This window comes from Chlorocebus sabaeus, chromosome 9, assembly GCF_047675955.1.
Source record: "Chlorocebus sabaeus isolate Y175 chromosome 9, mChlSab1.0.hap1, whole genome shotgun sequence".
Classification (NCBI taxonomy): domain Eukaryota; kingdom Metazoa; phylum Chordata; class Mammalia; order Primates; family Cercopithecidae; genus Chlorocebus; species Chlorocebus sabaeus.
Window position 1 is genome coordinate 113,749,759 of NC_132912.1, and position 23,016 is coordinate 113,772,774.

Sequence of the window (23,016 nt, forward strand, 5' to 3'; positions counted from 1 at the left end):
ATGTGGATGACTCTTTGAATATGCCAGCAGTCTCAAGTGATAAGGCCTTTGCAAATGTGAAATTTCTTCATCAGAATAGCCTATTCTCATGGATTACAGTGTTAGAAATTCAACCCCTTCTGCCCCACCAAAAAGCAAAAAATTTAGATCCAACAAAGGTGGAGGTACCTCTTAATTTAAATTACCACTGGTTTTGGTACTAGATATTGTCATGTAGCAATTTAGCTACATTATTTATATTTTGTAATTTTTAAATTCTAGGAACCTACTCTGGTTTTAAAAGTGAGAAACTTAAGAGTTATTTGGTTTTGGATGAGAAGTTTCAAGAATCTGGTTCTATTTACTAGGATTTGAGTTGACAAACATTTAGAATTTGGTTCCCTTACTAATCTTTGTTACCAGAGAAAGTTTTTTAGTTTTCAGTGAGAATAAAAAACATGTTTATTGTATTCCTCTACTATGATACTGTAAAGGGTTATTGAATGGGGCATGTCAGTTGATGGATTAAGATCATGGAGACTTTCCTCTGTTAATAAATTCTCCCCTCTTATGGCAGACTTCAAAGACCCCTTGGTGAACGAGTCAGCCATTTTGTTACAATGGAACAACTTTCTTCCATAGGGAAAGCAGTGATGTAAAGGAGAAAAAGGGATAGTCTTGTTTACTTCCATTTTATTTTTAAAGGTTAGCTGCCTCTTTTTATCTGCAGCAGCATACAGGAAATTAAAATTTTATAGGAAGATTTTGAAGTTCTTTACAATCAGACATGATCACTACTCGCAGGAAAATTTTCACTTCTGCTGACCTTGCTATAGTGGTGGCCATAGGAATGGAATAGGCAAGGGATAAAATGTTGATACCATCCCTCCTCATTTTACAAAGATGCGAGTAAATGGGGCTATTCTTCACTGTTGGTAGAAGTAAAAATGATGTAACCTTTTGTTATTAAAATTTTAAACATCTATATCCTCTGACACATAAGAAATATTTTCACATGTACACAAAGATATATGTCTAAGGGTATTTATTGCATAATTCTTTTTTAAAAAATTAAATGCCATCAGTTGAGCAATGATTGGAGAGATAATGGCACACATACCATGAAACACTTTACAATGGTTAAATAGAATGAGGTATATCTGTGTTTACTCAGCATAAAAATATTTCTGTCACCTGTTATATGGGAGAGGGGAGAAGCAAATAGAATGATCTCATTTATATGAAAGCAAACACATAAACATAAGAAATCCCTGTATTATATGTATAAATAAGTGCTTAGAGACAGGCTCAATAGGTATGTAACAGACTATAAACCATGGTTATCTAAGGAAAATAGGAAGATACATTTACGTATTTTATAACTAAAAGTGATGTGGTGGGGTGGGAGGAATGCAGAAAGTTGGAATTGTTAGTAGTTCCTTCCCGACTGATATCTAAGTATGGACTGCTCAGATGTTGGATATCTCAGAAAAATTCCTGCAAATATTTGTAGAATAATTAATTTATATTCAGATAGACCAGATGAGAATATATGTTTTTCAATTATGTCCAATAAAGTCTATATTTCATAGACATTCTATTTTATAAAATAAGAATGAGTTGAAGAAAATAGATTTTTATGGGCCTTTCATATAATTTTTTGTGTCTTGTTCCTAATGGAAAGGAGGACAAATAATGAAATGTTTTAGTTTTTGTAATTATTAAGAAAGTATGAATTAATGCCTATTGTATGCTTAGCACTGAAACAAATTCTGTGGAGAGAAATATCACAAAGCTCCTCACTTACTGGGATTTCAGTCTGGTGAGGGAGATAACTGATCCATGAAACAGTTAACATAAGACCAAATATAATTAATTGCCAACTTACGGTGAAAACAGTGTGCTGGTATATTCAGTTTACGAGGAGGTCAGTAAGATCTTGATAAAAATGGCTAAGAATGACTTAATGAACAAATGCATTGGACTCAGTATGGAAGAAAAATGCAGTCTGAACACAACGGTGAGGACAGTCAAACAGCATGGAGGTGAGAATGAGCACAGCATGGTTCTGTGTCAAGGAAACAAGCTAAGTGGAGCAAAGTCAGTGAAGATCTTGAAGGAAGATTTGTTGATAGGGAGCCAAGTTGGATTCACCAACTAGCTGGTGACTGTGACAAGTTATTTCACAAATGTTACGGTAAAGTCCCTGCTGATTACCCTCAGATGGCTCTTACTGCTGCTTCCTAGGTATCTTTTTCATTTCTTTTTATCAAATGTCACAGGATGGCTATCTAAAACTTAAAACCACCATACTCATTTTTTTTTTTTCTCACAATTTAGCTTATGTGTTCACTTTATGGAGAAGATGACCCTTACCATGTAAAGGGCCCAAACTTCTTTCTTCTACATTTATTTTCTCCCTTTGCTCATCTTTTGTTCATTCTCTCCTGTTCCTAGAGACAGAGATGTTCCTTCTTTCTAAGATTAACTTTTTCACTTTCTTTATAAAGCCAGCTTTGATCCTTTATGTTGGAAATTGTCTCCCCCGTCTCTAAACATTCAAAGATTTTGTTCATACTTCTTTTAGGGTATTATCGTAGTCTACTAAGTATTATAGTTATTTGTGAAAATAAACCACTGTACTGGAAGCCTCTTGAGAGAAGAGACTATGTCTTGTGTGGCAATGTGCAGTTTTACAGCAGTTAAATAAGTAGCTTGATTGATGGGTGGAGGTATATCATGGGGACCCCTAGAAGCTAGCAAAGAGTGTTTACATTTGATACAATAGGAAATAGGTTGTTTTTAGTATAAATGTTTTTGGCCAGGTGCAGTGGCTCACGCCTGTAATCCCAGCATTTTGGGAGACTGAGGTGAATGGATCACTTTAGCACAGAGATTGAGACCAGCCTGGGCAACATGGCGAAACTCTATCTCTACAAAAATACAAAAATTAGCTGGGTGTGGTGGCATGTGCCTGTAGTCCCTGCTGCTCCAGAGGCTAAAGTAGGAGGATCACCTTAGACCGGGGAGTTTGAGGCTGCAGCGAGCCATGATTGTGCCACTGCACTCCACCATGGTCGACAGAGTCAGACTCTTGTCTCTTAAAAATAAAAAAAATGATGAGGGTGGGATTGGAGAAGGGACAAACATGAGAAATATATTTTGAGAATACAAATAGAATTTTGTGACTGACTTAGAAGGGATAAAACTGATATTAGAAAACATTTTTAACTAGATAAATATATACTTATTCCCTTTCTATAAACACAGTTTTATAGAATACAACCTACCCTTTTAATGTTTCTCAATTTTTGCTTTATTATAATAAACTCTCAGTAAACAGCAAATACATATTACCAGTGTCTGGCTCTGCACTAGGGTTCTGACAGTGGATAGCTCACTAAGTCTAAAAATGGACACAGACATGAAATAAACATTTATAATATGGTGTAATCATGACGATAGAGGTGTTGGCACAGTGCCGTGGGTGCGCCTGTGCACTTGTCAAGAGGTGGGTAGAGCTTTATCACAGAGCATAGAGTTAAGTGAGTTAAATATCAGGAAACTAGGAATTCTAAAATGAATTTTGAGCATTTTTATTTTGTTCTTTATTTGGCAAATGATATATACTGTTTATTGGCATTTTCCCCCTTGGTCTTTGCATTGTTAAGATAGCACATTTTGAACTTTAAAACAAATTGACTTAGAAACCAGAATTAAGTGAAATAACCTGCAATATATTGTCTAATATAGTATTAAAAACATGTACAGGCATATAATGCAAATTGGTCACATTATATAAAATATCTCTGTAATGTAAAATATTCATCCAAAAGGAAAAGGATGATGGAAGGATGTCACAATTTTTAAAAAAATTAGGATGACTTTAGAATTATAGATCTGTTCTTATCAAAATGTTTTTAAATTTTAAAATATAGAAAATTAGGAAAAATGCAGACAAAATGAAACAAATTTTTAATTGTTCTTCCATAATTCTGCCATGCAGAGACAACAGTTAGTTTTGATACATTTTCTTTCCCTTTTTTTGCGTGCCTGTTTCTTACGTTGTTGAAATTATACAAAATACACAATTTTATCATGCTTTTTTCCCCCAACTTAACATCATACCTAAAGTCTTTCACATCTTAAAACTTTTTATAACAACTTTAACATGTACAAAATATTGCAGAATATAGACATACTATAGAATAAAATTATATATTTGAACATCTATTATGTATCTATTAGTCATGGTGCTAAGTATCTTAGGCATGTTATATCTAACCCCTAGAGCTACCCTGTTAGGTGTGTGGCATTATTTCCACTTTATGGATAAGGAACTGACACAGAGAGGTTAAATAACTTGCCCATGGACATATAAATAATATAAAATACTTTGGTTTTTCTATTACATTGTGATGCTTCCAATTTAAATAATTATTCTTCTATTGTTGAATATTTAGATTGTCCCTATTTTTGCCATTATATGACTTAATTAACATATTTTGTCATAAAGCAAATTATTTTCTGCCAACCCAGCTTTTAAGTAACATTTTTATTGTTTTTATTGTTTTGTTTTTTTTTTAAATGAGATGGAGTCTTGCTGTGTCGCCCAGGCTGGAGTGCAATGGCGCAATCTCAGCTAATGGCAACCTCCTCCTCCCGGGTTCAAGCCATTCTCCTTCCTGAGCCTCCCAAGTAGCTGGGACTACAGGCGTGCACCACCATGCCCGGATAATTTTGTATTTTTAGTAGAGACGGGGTTTCACCATGTTGACCAGGCTGGTCTTGAACTCCTGACCTCAAGTGATCCGCTTGCCTTGACCTCCGAAAGTGCTGGGATTACAGGTGTGAACCACCACGCCTGGCCTAACGCAGTGATAGCAGTAGTGAATATTCTCGTTCATATTTCTAACCACTGAATTTTCTGAGGCTTTGGAAAGTCAATTTTTTTTTCTCCTGCAGAATTGACACGTCTCACCAGAGTGTCATCAGAAAGATGCTTCTGACGAAGTCACTAAGTGAAGCATTCTTAGTTAATTTACAAAGCATTTTAAAGACTAAATTAACTTGTCTTTGCTAAGTGGTGGTTTTTTATTGTTGCTTTTGTATTCAACTTTATGCCGGTTGGAATCTCACTTAATTAGATAGACCTAGTAAACTCTTGGCCCAGTTTCCAAACACTATTGTACAAAAGTGATGTGTTAATAAATGAATATAGCATACCTATGGAATAGTTCTAATTGGAAGAATTGAAGTGGTTGTTACATTTTTCTGCATTATAGTTGACAACTTATGGCATAGAATTAGGAGTATTTTTTTATTATCAGTGACTGATTCTTATCTTGAAAATGTAAAGGCTAAAAATTAGCTCCAGTTATTCATTATGTGTAACTTCACTCGCTTGATACTTTCCACAAGAAGGAAAGATGCAGATGATTGATGACCAGATAAGGATCATGAGGCATAATGAGTGCCCTCTTAAGGTGTCAAGGCTTAACTTATGCTATAGACTAATGTATGTTTTCTGTAAGTATTGTAGTAATATTGCATCTAAGAAAGTTGATCATACGACAGCTTTTTGAACAATGATTAAAGCAAAAGGAAAGAAATGGACATCAAGAGGTTACGAAGGCTGAAAGGCCTCAAAATACTTATCTCCAAGAAGTTAAGTGTTGACACAGGCATCCACTTCTGTAATTTCTAACACTGGAAATAACTGTTTAATTTAAAAGTAAAGCCTACATTTGGCATTTTAACCTGGCCCATCCAAGTATCTCATAGCAACAGTTGTGATTTGAAGTGAAAAAAGAAATTAATCAGCCACAGCAAAATAGCATGTTGGACTAAATTCTTGTCTTGTTAGCTTTTTTTTGTATCAAAATTAACTTATTTTTAATGTATATTGTTTGCAGAATTGAATTTGAATTGAACCATTTATGATAACAGAAATCATTATATTCATCATTCATTATATATAGCTGGCCATGTAGTCTTGGCAAGAAAAATAGAAAATACCTAGAAAATAAAATGCTCAGCTGGGCGCAGTGGCTCACGCCTGTAATCCCAGCACTTTGGGAGTTCCAGGCAGCAGATCACTTAAGGTCAGGAGTTCAAGGCCAGCATGGTGAAACCCCGTCTATACTAAAAATACAAAAATTAGCTGGGTGTGGTGGTGGGCGCCTGTAATCCCAGCTACTTGAGAGGCTGAGGCAGGAGAATCGCTTGAACCCAAGAGGTGGAGGTTGCAGTGAGCTGAGATTACACCACTGTACTCCAGCCTGGGCAATAGAGTAAGACTCAGTCTCAAAAAAGAAAAGAAAAGAAAATGCTCTGCTTTTTAAAAATTCAATAATGGCTATTTTGTGCTCAAGCTGGATATGCTTAGATAAAAGAGACTATAACTTTCACTTCAGTTTGTAAGTTTTGGGGAGGGGGTTGAGAAATTTTTTAGCATCAGGCCAACTTTTCAGTATTGAAGCTTTCTGATCTCAGTAAATAATTTATGTTTTAAACAATACTATTTTAGAAATTTGGAAATTTCTTCTCCAAAATTACGTGTACATACTTACATATAACTACTTGTTCTAAATTGGATCATCATAACATAGAACAAATGGAATAATTATTGTAAGTTTAAAATATACACAGCTTTGATGCAGTTAAATTAGGCCTTATCTAAAGATTAACTTGTTAAAGTATGCCAATACTTTATCTAATTGTTCATTTAAAAACTAACTTATAGCTGTATATTTCCTTATTTCTCCGAGACAAGTGAGCATAAAAGTGATTTCAGTTTTATCCTAATCGATAGTGTAGTGTGGGTTCCTTGTGCTAGAAGTTAAGGATCTTGCTGAAATAGTACTTGAATTTTTAAATAGTTAGTAGATAGCCTGTGACAGTGAGAGGCTCATCAGATTTTGTAAAAAATAAATTTCTTTTTTTGTGTGTGTTTACAGGAAACCTGTCCAGTTTAAGTCGTCTTGGTCTGAGATATAACAGACTGTCAGCAATACCCAGATCATTATCAAAATGCAGTGCACTTGAAGAATTAAATTTAGAGAACAATAACATTTCTACTTTACCAGAGGTAAGAAGTGGATTAGAGAAAACAAGATCTGAAGTGAGTCTGCAAGATAATTCAAGGAAAGCTAATAAATCTTCATAGTAGGGTAAATAATTTGGTCATTGAGATTGTTTAAATAATGAGTATGCTGTGGATGTACCACCACTGCTAAAGTAACTCCAAACAAGAAAGAATGGGTATATGAACCTATTAAGTTTTTATTTTTTTTAATGCAAAGAAAAAGGGAAAAACTAGGAGAAAACTAAGTGTGCTGTATTCTACTTTAGCACCATGTAAATCTCATTTCATTTTGGGAACTGACAGTAAAGGTATTAAGGAAAAGCTATATGGCTGGTTTTAAAATTCAACTACCCTATCCAGTTCAGTTATAAAAAGAAAGATGATAAGTGATACAGAATGCACTATCTATCATCAAAATTAATATTAGCAGCAATTCTCCTGTGACTCAAATTATTACCTTGTTTATGCAATAATATTAAGACCTATTTAGTATAAAAGAATTGCCAGAATATTTTTTTAAAACACATTTTTAGGTTTTGTTGATTCTATTAGAAAAGTATTTTCACTTACTTTGCTTAGGGATTAATTAGGTAAGATATAATACTTTTTTTTTTTTTTTTTTTTTTTTGAGGCAGAGTTTAGCTCCCGTTGCCCAGGCTGGAGTGCAATGGCGCGGTCTCGGCTCAGCTGCAACTTCTGCCTCCCAGGTTCAAGTGATTCTCCTGCCTCAGCCTCCCAAGTAATTGGGATAAAAGGCACTACCACACCAGGCTAATTTTGTATTTTTAGTAGAGATGGGGGTTTCACCATGTTGGCCAGGCTGATCTCGAGCTCTTGACCTCAAGTGGTCTACCTGCCTCGGCCTCCCAAAGTGCGGAGATTACAGGCTTAAGCCACTGTGGCCAGCCAATATAATACTCTTTTAAAGTTGTCTTTATCAATATTATTATTAGTCTTTTACTATTGACTTTCCTTATTTTCCTACCTATTTTAGCGTGTCAACAATGGATGTTTGCTTATAGTTGTTCAAGCATATCTTACTGTAGTAATGTAACAGAAGAATTGTGGACTTACTGATTGATTGAGCTTTGCAAAGTCTTTTTTTTTTGTAACAAAAAATGTCTTACGTAAGTGCTGCTACTATGTTTTGACTTGGTAGTTTTTCTGAGTGTGTGTGTGTAATCGAATTAAGAACAAAGATTCTTTAAGGCCAGGCACTGTAGCTAATACTTGTAATCCCAGCACTTTGGGAGGCCGAGGCAGGTGGATCACTTGAGGTTAGGAGCTCAAGACCAGCCTGGCCAACTTGGCAAAACCCTGTCTCCATTAAAAATACAAAAAATTAACTGGGTGAGGTGGCGGGTACCTGTAATCCCAGCTACTCAGAAGGCTGAGGTAGGAGAATGACTTGAACCCAGGAGGCAGAGATTGCAGTGAGCTGAGGTCACGCCACTGCACTCCAGCCTGGGCAACAGAGGGAGACTTTGTCTCAAAAAAAAAAAATAAGTGAAAAAATTTAAATTAATACGTATCCAGTCTTATTGTCAGTGAAGTGAAACTAATAATTACTGGGTACCTGTTAGGAAATATGGATTTTCCTGGGAGCTTGTTAGAAATGTGGACTCTTGGGCCCCACTCCTAGTCCCACTGAATATGGGAAAGTATGAAATCTTAATTTAAAAGTAATCAGTGTGCTTTGGAAGCAGCATAGTCTCAATGCAAATGTGAAATTATCTGCATTTATTGTGAGGAAAACAATAAAATCCATTAGACAGCACTTATAAGATACTCAAGCTGGATTAGGCAAGAAATCATGAAAGTGGTTTTCAATAAGGGCATATTAAACAGCTGAAATCAGAGCTGCTAAAATGACTATTTTGTCATTTGAAGACTGTCTGAAAATGGACTTATTTTAATGTAGATGTATACATATAAGTAAAAGGAACTTAATAATTTGAACCACATAGTCCCAAGGCATGAGTCTAGGTACTCTATATGTACTATTTCGTTTAATCTTTTTCATAAACCTACTAGTTATTGGAGTATCCTCATCAAGCAGCAAAATAAGGCTTAAAAGAAGTTATATTTTTGGCCAAATTTGTTACCTTAAATATTTTTCTAGAAGTATGGTAAGAGGTATATTGATTATCTAATTAATTCACCAAAGTTGACAAAACTTAGTAGAAGGTATAAAATAGGAGCCTAGATGTGTCTGATTCTAACCAAAAAAAAAGATAAGCAACCCCTGTTTCACAATGTGACTAAGAAATGAGAGCTCGAAGAGCTGCCTTCTTGTTGCCCCTTCTCAAATATATTCAGTATTAACATTTTATCATATGAGTCAATTCAATAAAGTAAGTCAGTTGTAAGAATAAAAAGAATCACATTTTTTGCCATAAGGCTCAGTAAAACTCCTTTATTTTCAATTGAGTAGCCTGTAGAGATTTTTCGTGAATCGACTGCCATGAAGTTTTCTTGCCACAGTTTTACCTCTTTTGTTCCTTTTGTTTGTGTACAACAATACACAAATCTTAAGGGTAGCTTCTTAAGATACAGTATAAAGAAACAAGTTTCAGTTCTCTGTATAGGTATATCCTCAATTATATAGTTACTTCATTCCTTCAGATGGCTTTGCCAATTACACTGTCACCTCAAGTACTAAGTTTTCAATTTGCTGATGGTGGACAGCTGAAGTTTGAACATTGTTTAAAAAACATACATACCTCACACAGTGCTTGCTTCTCCCTGTTTGTGCTTTTACTTTGAATCTAGAGTGTTTCTTCTATTTCTCTGAGTATTTTAAAATGTTTTCATCCTTCAAGATCTAGCTGCCAACTTTCATCCTATTTTTCCAGTTATTCCAGTATTCCTTGCTTTGAATTTAAATAGAGAAAGGATTTAAAATTTAAGCACTTACTCCCTGCTAGGTATTGTAAAGTTATTTATGTATTTTATCACTTTTAGTCTTCCCTATGACCCATAAAATATCGTTATTCAAATAATGATACACTAGGTTCAGAAAAATAACTTGCCAAAGGCACAAACTATTTAAAGATAAAGTCAAGATTCAAAACAATTTATAGCCTTTACTAGTATTTCTCAGATGTTAATGAGCATGCAGATCACCTGGGAATCTTGTTAAAATGCATATTATGATTCAGTGGCAGTGGGGCCCAAGAGTCTGCATTTCTCACAAGTTCCCAGGGGATGCTGATACTGCTTTTCCTTGGCCCAAACTGAATAGCAAGAGCCTATTCTATATAATTGATTATTGATTATATACGGTCATATATTATTTTCTAATTTTTTCTTATCTATGTACTTCTTAACTGCAGAGATTCTTTGGTAATACCTGAATATTTAATACTTTGGTTAAATGGTGGGAGTCTAAAGTAGGGGAAGATGGGGTTATGTGCTAAGTAAATACTTGTTTAATGGGTACATATATGCCCTCAGAAATTTTACCATATAGAAAAGCGGTGTATTATACAGTATCAGGAAGCATAATTATCTCCTGAATTTAATGTTCCCTAAAAGGAATCATTATGTTAATCTCAATAATTTAGAGATAGGTATATAACTTAAGACTAGGTAGGATTTGTCACACAGCCAGTGGCAGAGGCAGGACTCAGACCTGGAACTGTCTGACACTAAAGTTTCTGCAATGTAGAAATTTCAAATTAGTCACCCATGAGGCACCTCTCCACACACAGACATGTTTTCCTTATTCCATACAGTGTTTTAAATAAATTGAAGCCAAAGAATAAAAATTGAAAAAATGTTCTGTTTCCTCCTATAAAATCTGGAAGTCTACATTGGTTCCACATTTCTGCAAGGCACCAATCTGCTAGAGCTATGTAGTGACTGTCCCCGTAAAGAGGTGTCACAGACTGCCCTAACCAGTCTTTGTCATTTGTCACCCCCAAAGCCCTTTGAGGCATTTGTGTTGAGACTGCTGTTCTATACAAAATGAGTCTCATAGTTCTAATTCTTATGTTTATTTCATTTTTTTTTTTTTTTTTTTTTTTACAGAGTCTTTTGTCAAGTCTTGTGAAACTGAATAGTTTGACCTTAGCTAGGAATTGCTTCCAGTTATATCCAGTGGGTGGTCCATCTCAGTTTTCTACCATCTATTCCCTCAACATGGAACACAATCGAATCAATAAAATTCCATTTGGAATTTTCTCCAGAGCAAAAGTATTAAGTAAGCTGAATATGAAGGTAAGCATATATTTGTTTATTAGGGGAAGGAATTGCTTTAACTGGTACTTCTACTAATATTTATGTTTTTTCTAATTGTGTGGGGAGTGGGTACTTGTACCTTGCTGATGGGTCTAAACTGATAATAAGACATTTCAGGGTACTTTGTATCAGATAACAAATATCTTAGAACTGTGCATACCCTTAGGAATTTGTCCTAAAGAAATAATCATTGTCCAGCTCAGTGGCTGATGCACCTGTAATCCCAGTGCTTTAGAAGGCTAAGGTGGGAGGATCCCTGGAGGCTAGGAGTTCAAGACCAGCTTGGGCAATATAGTGAGACCTTGTCTCGCAAAAAAATTTTTAAACATTAGCTGGCCTGTGGTACCAGCTACATGGAAGGCTGGGGCAGGAGGATTGCTTGAGCCTGGGAGTTCAAGGCTGCAGTGAGTTATGGTGGCACCACTGCACTCCAGCCTGGTGAAGAAAGCAAGAACCTGTTACCTTTCCCCCACAAAAAAGGAAATACGAATGTCTGTAAAAGTATAGTTGTAGGGATATGTATTGCAGAGCCATCTATTTCATAGGTACCAACTTATTAATAGAGATTTAATTTTGTTAAGTAATTTGTCTTTAGTGGAATACTGTGGAGCCATTAAAAATGATATTTTGGTCTAAAAGAACACTACATACTAGTTGAAATATTCTCATTTTATCAAGTGGAAGAAAGTTAAAGCATGTAAAAAATCTTTTCCCACCCAGAGTTTTTGAAAGCTGTTTTTAATATGCTTAATTATATATTAAAGATCTTTATATTTATACATATAGCTGGTTTTTGCCAAAATGTTTAGAGATCAGAATTATTTATGGGTGAACGTTAGTTTCCTTTTGCTTACAGTGATCGAGTTTCACCTTTGTAATGCAATTTATTGCAAAAGGAGAAAACAAATGGAAAATTACCAAGTTCAGTGATTTAATTTGTACTGGACAAACTTTAGGCCCAAAGAAGATAACTGAATTGACCACATAGCTAATAGTATTCTTCCTGTCATGATGAACCGTTTGAACATAGTTGTGGTTCTTTAAACTATAATCTTAAATGTACAATTTTTAAATTACATCCACACTTGCTCATAAATATGGTATGTATCTTTTATGATGATTCTTTGGAAGTATATAATAAGTAAACTAATGGAAATTCAAGATACTCTTACAGTTTTAACAATTGTAAAATTTCTTGTTAATCAGTCTGGTTATATGAGATTTAGCAGTGGTAATGGTGTTGATTCTGAACATTCATTTTGTAGTAATAGGCTTAAAACACAGTGGTTCAGGGGTTCATTAGTTTATGCATTTGCATGTAAGTACCAGTAGTAAATTTTTAAAAATGAAAATACCTTATAAATCATGCTATAAAGTGTCAGTAGTTTAGGCATACATAGGTAATAAGCTTAAATATTAAATAGATAACAAGTTTAAATATTACAATAAAAGAAAAAGTTGGTTTTCAAAAGAATGTTTGCTACTTGGGATTTCTTTTGTGGGTCATTTTGTGTGAAATGAGACAATCCATGTGCAATGCAGCTAATTTTAAAGATACAGATTGACATAAAGGATATAAAATAATACTGCCACTGAGGTAGCATCACTGTTAACATACTGGCATATATCGTTGGTATTGAGCTGGATGGGGTGTTGATTATCCTCTCCCAGGACCAATACCCCTAACACATAACAATGTGGTACAAGACATTATTGATGAAAGTGTACTTTATAAGTGAATTAAAGTGGCATAGTTTTCTTCTGTGAACAGCTGTGTCTAATTTTTAAACCAAATTAAGACCATATTTACTGTTTCCTCTGTTTCAGCGATGAATATATTTTACCATTTTTTTCTTATGGATTTTTAAAGTGAAATGGTAAATACCTGATTCGTGTTTTAATGATTTAATTTGTTGTCTTTTTAAGACTATTTTCCTCCCCTACTTTACTGCTTAGCACCTCAAGAATTCCTGAGTTCATTCTGGTTTCCTCATGGGATGTGATTAGATGTGTCTTATTCTATTGTTTTCATATCTTTATTTGAGCATTTATATTTTATTCAGTGATTTATACATATTGTGAAATGGTAAAAACATATTTAGAGGATCTTTGAAATCTCCAGTGTTTCTCTGTATAGTGTATTTTTCTATTTCCATTACAATCACATAAGGAACAAACTTCCAGTTTAACTCCCAAATAAAAGCCTCATTACTGTATAAAAACCTTTGGAGGCTTAGAGTTTTCTGTTGCTCATTTTTTTTCTTTCTATATTTAAATATCAAAAAGGAGAGTAAGATTTTGTTTAGTTAAGAATTCTCTTTCTGAAGCAACAAGTGTATATGGAACTTTGTTTTTGTGGTTCTACTTTGGATGCTTCTTTTTGTCTTTGCCAGGACAATCAATTAACATCACTTCCCTTGGATTTTGGAACTTGGACCAGTATGGTAGAATTGAATTTAGCCACTAATCAGCTCACAAAGATCCCTGAGGATGTGTCTGGTCTCGTTTCTCTTGAGGTTAGTATAAATGAGCACCTCAGAACCTTCCATACTTATCTTATTTAAAAATTTCAAATTGAAATAAACAATTTCTGTTTGGGTGAAGATTATAATTAGAAATGTTAGAACTCAAACATACAACCCTAATAGGATAACGAAGTGTTGACTTAAGTAGTCTAGATTCAGTCCTTTTGAATTTCTCTTGCCTACTAAAAGTTGGTATGTTTGAGTGCCATGAAGTATTAATATCTCTAAAAGTTCTGTAAAAGCATCTTTTAGAACAATTTTTTTCTTTAGTCTGTTTAAAAACTACACTATTGTCTACCAAAATAATTATCGATTCTCAGACTGTCATTTAGAATGCTTTATCGTACTTTTTCATCCTAATTACCCACCTGCTATTTTATTTACTCATTGATTATTGTCTTTGTTGTAAATCTGGTATGCCTATTTCTAGCCCTCTAAGCTTAGTCCTATTGTTTTCTGTATCTAGAATGCCCTCTTGTCATCCCCTTTTTTCTTTTAGTATGTTTTTCCATAATTAAAGATCCATTTTATTTTCACCTCTTCAGTTAAGGATGATTTCTCCTGCTTCTGAGTTCCTAGAGTTTTCATCCCTTGGTGAAAATGCTTACTAATAGTAAATATATTGTTTTTTAAAATTTCCTTCATATCCATGTTTTTTAAAGATCTAATTTTTAAATTATTTAATAAGGTGAAATAGTGTGGTTTAATGGCTAAAAACATGGGCTTTGAAGTCAAACAAAGCTGAGTGTAATTATCTCTGTATATTTATGTACTTAACTTGCCTAAGCTTCAGTTTCTTAAGCTGTGAAATGGGGATAATAAGAGTATTTATCTTGTAGAGTTGTAATTAGGATTAAATGCAATAATGCACATAATACATTTAGTGCAGTGCCTTGCAAATAGTAAAGTCACATGGTGACTGCTGTTATTATTTTCTCGGACTTATTGTATGTATTTATTATGAGTGATATAACATTAGGGAAAATAAATGAACATAAAAACTTGCCCAGAACCTTAGGCATCTGTTTTACCTATTGCTCTTTCTCCCAACCCAGTATTGTCTCCTTCCTTTCTGCTAGTTTGTAACTTTATCGGAACAAAGGCTATCTTCCTCTGCCATTTTTCCCCTCTTCAGTATCTTCCAGGATGCTTTCAATGTAATAAGTATACCACAGATAATAAATACAGTGGATTGATATAGCAAGTTTAGAAGTTAGTTTTTTACCTTCTTTTAGTAATCGTTTGTAAGGGTTTTGAATAAATAGTTTCCTATTAGATAAACATTTGTAACTATTCAGTAATTTTTTTGAAATGTAGTTAAAATTAAATTGCTTCTTTTGTTTTCATTAGTTTTGATATAATCAAGTAAAATCTCTTTTCTAATAACTATGGTGATTTTTTTAGAAAAGTAAGTTAAATATTTTATATGTTATATAATTGAACATTACCCTTAATATTCATTGTTTGGAAAATAAGCATTGCTTAATAGATTTTAAGCCACACAATGATAGTATATAATTTCATTTCATGATTTGCTAAAAATTATCAATAATTTCTCATTAGGTTCTTATCTTATCAAACAATCTTCTAAAGAAGCTTCCCCATGGGCTTGGAAACCTTAGGAAGTTAAGAGAGTTAGATCTGGAAGAGAACAAATTGGAATCCTTGCCAAATGAAATTGCATATCTTAAGGATTTACAGGTAAACATTATCCTAGTGGTTTTGTAGTTACATAAAGTTTTTGGAATCCATTCTAAATTGCACATTTTTCTTAAGATTTTGATGTAATTCTTGGATCAGATAGACTTTCCTATTCTAGTATTAGGGCTGAGTTTTGTGTTCATATAACCTGGCTTTGTTTTCCTAACAAATGATATTTTGTGAAAGAAAAATATGTAACGTAAGTGATTCTCATTCTATCCTATCTAGTTTCCCTGTTAATTTATTTTATTGTTTAGACATATTATTTTAATTTACATTAAATGTAGGAAATATATTTGTAACTGTCTTTTATTTTGTTAATCTTCTAGAAATTAGTCTTGACAAACAACCAGTTGACCACTCTTCCCAGAGGCATTGGTCACCTTACTAATCTCACACATCTGGGTCTTGGAGAGAACCTACTTACTCACCTTCCTGAAGAAATTGGTATGAACCCTATGAATGCTTGACTCTGTACTAATAATTTGCTCTTGTGCATTCAAGCAGTATATCAGATAAATATGACAAATCTATTGTTTTTTAAACTGAGGTTGTATCAGGCTTAAGATTTTTTTTTTAATAGAGCACTGATGGTTGATTGTTGATTGGTTTTGGTTAGGATTCCTAAAGACTGTTAGGATTGGTTTTAAGATTAATACTGTATTTGAGAATGTTTTGGAATACTTACATTTCCAGTAGGTTTTATGTATAACCTCAATTTAGAAGTTATTTTATATTCCTTCTAAATTTAAAAATTACACAGGGTTGAATTAAATTAGTAATGTTTTATGCCAAAAGAACATTTCTTTATGAGATTTTAGAATTGATATTAATATTTAACCAATATTAACATTTGGGAATACTTAACATTTTCCAAGTGTTTTCATTTCCATTATTTTATGTAATATACATGACCACCTGGAATTTTAGACAGTGCAAGTTGTAATCTTGCTTTATAAAGAGAATTACTTGATTAAGGTCACATGGTAATTAAATGTTAGCTTTTAAATTAGTAATTGTATGCATTATGTTCTTCCATCTGTAGTGCACCGTCCCACAGGAGCTATAGGTTAGTAAACACCACATGTTCTCACTCATAGGTGGGAATTGAACAATGAGAACACTTGGAAACAGGGTGGGGAGCATCACACACTGAGGCCTGTCATGGGGTGGGGGGAGGGGAGAGGGATAGCATTAGGAGATATGCCTAATGTAAATGTTGAGTTAATGGGTGCAGCACACCAACATGGCACATGTATACATATGTAACAAACCTGCACGTTGTGTACATGTACCCTAGAACTTAAAGTATAATAAAAAAAAAAATGGTTTTGGAGATGGTTGACAATTCAAAATCTAGCCCTGTTGCTTATTGGCTTTGTGACTTTAGATAAGGTATGTAAACTCCCTAAGCCTCAAGTTTCTTACCTGTAAAATGATGATAATAGTAAGTTCTCATAGGGTTGTTCTGAAGCTTAAATATCTTACATGTAAACACATTGATTACATACTAGTTATTATTTCTGTTAGTTTTCTAATAAATACCACTGTCAAATATTCTGAATTTTGAAATTTAAAAATTGGAAACACATGAGGCAAATTTACACATATTTCTAGTATATATATTCACCTGATCTCATTTAATTGCTTGAGACATTTTCCTAGAGAATACAAGTATCCTAAGATAGTCTAAGAAAAAAATTTTAAAGGTCTCATAAATCGAGTTTTGGCTTACTGCCATACATGTGATAACTCTCAGTGAAAGCTTCATATTAAGTAATAAAACTTTTGCACATAAGAAATCTATTAATTTGAGAAAATGTTACATCTACAACAGAAAAGTGGTTATAGACATTGAATATATAATAAGCTCACTTTTGGAGTTTAAAAATATATATAAGTAAGTATTATATATGTGCCAAACTATCCCAAACAGAATCTCTGGAGATGGGGCATATGTATTTTCAAAATACAAAGCTCTCCAAGCTTGAAGACCTACCATAAAGGAAGGGGTTCTAATTTATTTAGTTTGTATGGAGTGTGAGCTGGACATCAGGAGTTTAAAAAGTCTTCCAAGCTGATATGAATATGCAGCAAAATTTGAGATCCGTGGTTGTAGAGTTTTAAAGCTAAGAAAGGAGAATTAAAGGAAATGTGTGTTTGGTATATGAAATGACCAGCATAGCATCATGCCCGGTTGAACTTTTAAAATAGCAACTAATTTTTAAAAAAATAATTGATTTGATTTTTTTTTTTTTTTAACAGGTACACTGGAGAACCTAGAAGAACTGTATTTGAATGACAACCCCAACCTGCATAGCCTTCCCTTTGAGCTGGCACTCTGCAGCAAGCTTTCAATCATGAGTATTGAGAACTGTCCACTCAGTCACCTTCCACCTCAGATTGTTGCTGGGGGGCCTTCTTTCATCATTCAGTTCTTAAAGATGCAGGGTCCGTATCGTGCCATGGTCTGATACAAATCTGCTGGTCCCACACACTGTTCAAAAATAGACTGCCATTAATGTTTCTTATCTATATCTGTATCTATTTATGTAGATATTGGTATATGGCAGATTTATAAAAATTGCATTATGTGTTTATGCTAATAGAGGAATCATAGCCATTTAGAATTTTTTTTAAATTCTGTACAAAAGGCTTATATAAGTTTTCTTTGCTGAATATGATGGATGTTTTTCTGTTGTGTATTCTGATATGCCAGTTTGCTTAAAACATTTGCCAACAAATTATGAAGTTATTAAATTTAAGGGACAGAGGTAGTGTAGTTAGATATACTTTCTCTTAGGAAAAATAATGGGCAAACAATTTTGTTGCAACTTTTCATATATATTTTCCCCTTACCAATTGTTGTATCTTTATAGTATTGTAGGCCCTGAAAGTAGAATTTTTCTTTAACTTATTTTGAGATTTGAGATTTAAATTTTATGTATTGTTTACAGTCAGAGTAAATCACTGGATTTTTTTTTGTTTGTTTTGATTTGCTCTGTTTTATTCAGTCAAATCTAGAGTTTGAATCCTCTGCTAAAGAATTTGCATCAACTGGTTTAAATAGTGAAAGGTATTTGCTTGTTAAAAAAAAAAAAAAAAAAAACCAAAAACTGGCAAAGTGAAAAGTTACAGTCGAAAATCTAGAATTTCTTTAATTGTGCTTCTCTGACGAGTTGTGAAGCAAAATACCTGAAGTGAATCTTTGGGTAGGAGAAGGGTATTGAGACCTTTTCTAGTATGAATATTTTTTAAGTTTGGGGGAAGAGAAACTTGTAGTGAAAAGGAGTTTTTTCATTCCTGAAAGTTGCAGATCCACAAAAACTAACAGGATAATTTGGCAAATAAGTTACATATAAACACAATCTATATATGTATATACAATGCTATATAGATATGTATTTATTATATCATAAACTACAGTAGGTAACTTTAAGGATTTCTTCCTATCCTTGTACAATGACATGAATGTCTTTCTTTGAAAACTGCAATATATGTATGTTTCAAGGTTATTTAACAGTGTACTATGGTTTTATATCTTGACTTGCCTTGTACATCTTTCAATTCTGGAATATCTGTGTCTAAGCACAATATCTTCACACTGTGCTGTATTGCTGCTGAACTAAATGCACTTTTCCCCACATGTGGGGCACTGGCTTCAAACAATTCAGTTCAGTATCATTACTTTTAATCTCATCTTTCCTTTCTTGGTATTTGTTAATATAGTTATGGAAAAGAGGCACATTGCATAGAAGCCATTGGGGAGTTCAGTGGAAGTTCTGTAAGATGTGCATGTACTATTTGATATATTTTCTTTTGCTTCACTGCTTTTAATACTTAGCAGTATTGTTGGTCTAAGTCAATTTGATTATTGAGGAGTCTCAGAGCAAGTTGCGTTCTGGATGTCATCCTAAAAAACACTTCATATATAATTAATAACTATTTTGTATAATTACATATTGCTGCTTGTGTTTTTTTTTTTCCATTTAGTTGGGCGTTGTGTTTTACACAAAACCATTTTTGAATTAAGGCTGTGATATTAAGATAGAAATTTGGACTGTTGTTCTGCTTTTCCTGGCACTCAAATTCATGACTAGGTTTGAGATCAAACCTATGTTTGTAATTAGAGATTTTATAAGGATCAACTAAGAAATGGAAGGCAGGTGAAGATATAAAACCCTAGAATGCTTAAATGTGCTGTAAAACTATTGTAGATGTCACTGGATTTTACCAAGTAATATCCTTTCTTCTTTTTTTTTTTTCCCCCATCTACTGTGGCTTTTCAGTTAAAATTTTGTTTATAAAAGGAATTTGTTTATTACAGCTCTACCTAGAGCTTGTGTGTATGTGTGGTTTTTTAAATTCCGTGTCCAGGTATGTTTATGTATTAAGATGATGGAACTTGAACTTTAAAGGTAGTAACTAAATGTCTTTTCTTAAAAAAAAAAATGGTTATTGTTTCTTAAAATGAAAATAGAGTTCTAAAAGCATTTTTGTTCCACCTTTATTTATGTTAATCTGTAACAGAAATGTAAAATGATCAGTCTTACATGTAGAAGTCATGCTGTGTGTAAGCAATATAATGACAAATTACAAAAAATTTTGAAGAAGTATAATACATATATCCTCTGTAGTCTGTCACCTTGTAAGAGCCCACAAATTTCATTATTTCTACCAAGAAACTAAAATGAACTCTGATTAAGATATCCCTGTGAAATCAAGATATTTAATATTTAAATAGTTTGAATATAATAAGGGATATTGTTGAAGACTACATATGAGCTAATACTTTTTCCTGAAACTACAATGAGACTAATTGGCATATCCAAAAATTTGCCTTTCTTTTAAAGAAATTATATTTAGTCTTTCCATGAGACTCAGCAAATAAGAATGTTCAAGGATGTTACATTATAAAAACATTGCTCTAAACTTTGCTTTTTGTTAATATGTAGCAGAAAAATGGCAATGGTAATGTCAGCCTGTCCTTTTGTGAGAGTTTAATACTTTCTAAATCCCACATGATTATTTTATACAGAAAGGAGGAGGTGCTAAATAATTTATGAACTTTATAGATATAAATGAAAACAGTAGATGATACAGGAAGGGAAAATACACTTAAAACATTTATTTTTACTTAAAATGTAGGTATTGCAATGGGAATGATCTCTAAAAAATGTAATGCAAATTTCTAATTTATCTGTGCAGCTTGAATCATTTAAAATAGATAACTTATTATACATTAAAATTTATCTAGGTTTTCTGTAAATTTTTGTTAAAACCTTTTGCTTTTCATCTGTTATTTCCTTTTTTTTTCTTTTTTTTGGGAAACAGAGTCTCGCTCTGTCACCCAGGCTGGAGTGCAGTGGCGTGATCTTGGCTCACTGCAACCTCTGCCTCCCATGTTCAAGCGATTCTCCTGCCTTGGCCTCCCGAGTAGCTGGGACTACAGGCGCCTGCCACCATGGTCGGCTAATTTTTAGTATTTTTAGTAGAGACGAGGTTTTACTGTGTTAGCCAGGATGGTCTCGATCTGCTGACCTCGTGATCCGCCCGCCTCGGCCTCTCAAAGTGCAGGGATTACAGGCGTGAACCACCACACCCAGCCTCATCTGTTATTTCTAAGCCATGTGCATTGAATCCAAATTTCACCTGGCAGAATTTATAATTGTTTATTAATAAGAATGTATAGTAACTAAGTATATAAAAGTAGACACTTCTGAAATGAAAAGGGGACACTACCGATAGTTACATAGGGCCAACAGCGCAACAGTGGTCTCAGGAAATCAGAATATATGATCACTCTTGCATGATTAAAATTAGATGAAAGCAGATAGCATAATTCAAAATAAACTGGAGAAGTATACATTCCTGAAATCTATAAACTTGAACTAAAATGAATTATTTGTGAGGAAAGGTCTCCTTCTGCCTTGATCAGAAGATAAGATAGTGTATCAAATGTCTTAGCTAAAACTTTTCTCTTGCTTTATTCTTCTGAGTAGTTTAGTCTTTAGGAGTCATTGGGAAACGCATGGCAAATCTTTAGTTGATTATGTAATCTTGGAGAATTTGAATGTGCAAGAGTTGTGACATTGACTTGGTATCTAAGGGAGTATCTTGAACATTGTTATATTAGGAAAATATGAGAATGTTTTATAAAATAGTTATCAGTACTTTGTTATTGAATAGAATGCCTTTCTGAGAAAAATTTCTGGGTTTATTTTTTCACTTTAAAAAATGACTTTAAAAATAAGGCATTTTTTAAATTTTAAAAAACTGGAGTTGGTTCTCATTACCCTTAAAAAATACTTTCTTTTGTATACACTTGTTAAATATCCCACTGACATATTATAGGTTCTTTATGTAAACGGTTTTGAATTTAAATACCTGTCTGTGATCAAGACTTTATCTGGATAGTAGTTTATAGTATTTCAGACTGGAAATGTTTCCAAGTTTGTTAGGAGGAGTAGCCTCTACTGTTGAGAGTAGTTGGGGCAGGGCATGCAGTATGTAGCTTTTGCAGTTTGTGCAGTATACAGCAGCATAACATACTGGGGGTGATGTTCATTCACATAATAGATTTGTATGTTATCACAGTTTTTTTTAGCAGGTGTTGGTAAAGTTTCTTGTTCTAACAAAATCAGTATATTATGTCACATTTCTGACTTAAGAACCTTAAGGAAGGAGCCTTTTTGTTTGTTTGTTTCTTGCACGATGTGCAAGTTTGACTAGAGAGATTCTGTCTTTGTGTAAATTGTTAGAGTTCCATCCTAGAAATCCTAATAATAATGTAATAATATTTAAATGGCATTAGAAGCATTTTATATATTATAGGTACTCCAAAAAATCATCTTACTTGGAAAATCTAATAAGAGTTTTGGGTGCTTTATCAGTGACCATCATCATTTAGATGTTCTGTGTTATCTAATTTGCTTTTTATAATTACTGATGTTGTTTCTTTTTTTTTTTTTTGAGACAGAGTCTCGCTCTGTTGTCCAGGCTGGAGTGCAGTGGCGCAGTCTTGGCTCACTGCAAGCTCCACGTCCCGGGGTCACACCATTCTCCTGCTTCAGTCTCCCGAGCAGCTGGGACTACAGGCGCCTGCCACCACGCCTGACTAATTTTTTTGCATTTTTAGTAGAGATGGGGTTTCACCATGTTAGCCAGGATGGTCTCAATCTCCTGACCTGCCTCGGCTCCCCAAAGTGCTGGGATTACAGGCGTGAGCCACTGCGCCCAGCCTGTGTTGTTTCTTAAAATGAAAATAGATAAAGTTTTTAAAGCATTATAGAGAATTTAACCTTCCACTGGTCTGATTATACAGTATACAAGTAGCATCTGCATCAGCCATTTTCTTTTTATGATTTCGAAGAAATTATTCAAGAAATCTGCCAATTTAGCTAGTACTTAAAACCTGATGTTCACTACTAAAAATGTTTTATGGGTGGATTAAATAATTTATTTTAATACTAGTCTTGAATA

At 33.7% G+C, this 23,016-nt stretch overlaps 1 protein-coding gene across 5 annotated transcripts in view; it reads left to right on the forward strand.

Annotated features, from left to right (window-relative positions):
* The window catches only part of SHOC2 (SHOC2 leucine rich repeat scaffold protein), a 109,553-nt gene extending 89,681 nt beyond the window's left edge, over positions 1 to 19,872 (forward strand). For all 5 annotated transcript variants that reach the window (XM_073019326.1, XM_073019328.1, XM_073019327.1 and 2 more), the window contains 6 exons: positions 6,939 to 7,069; positions 11,099 to 11,287; positions 13,702 to 13,824; positions 15,397 to 15,534; positions 15,864 to 15,981; positions 17,800 to 19,872. In XM_073019326.1, coding sequence (XP_072875427.1) covers positions 6,939 to 7,069; positions 11,099 to 11,287; positions 13,702 to 13,824; positions 15,397 to 15,534; positions 15,864 to 15,981; positions 17,800 to 18,008 — 908 coding nt within the window. In that variant the 3' untranslated portion in view covers positions 18,009 to 19,872. The remainder of the gene's footprint in view (positions 1 to 6,938; positions 7,070 to 11,098; positions 11,288 to 13,701; positions 13,825 to 15,396; positions 15,535 to 15,863; positions 15,982 to 17,799) is intronic.
* Positions 19,873 to 23,016: the final 3,144 nt, after the last annotated feature.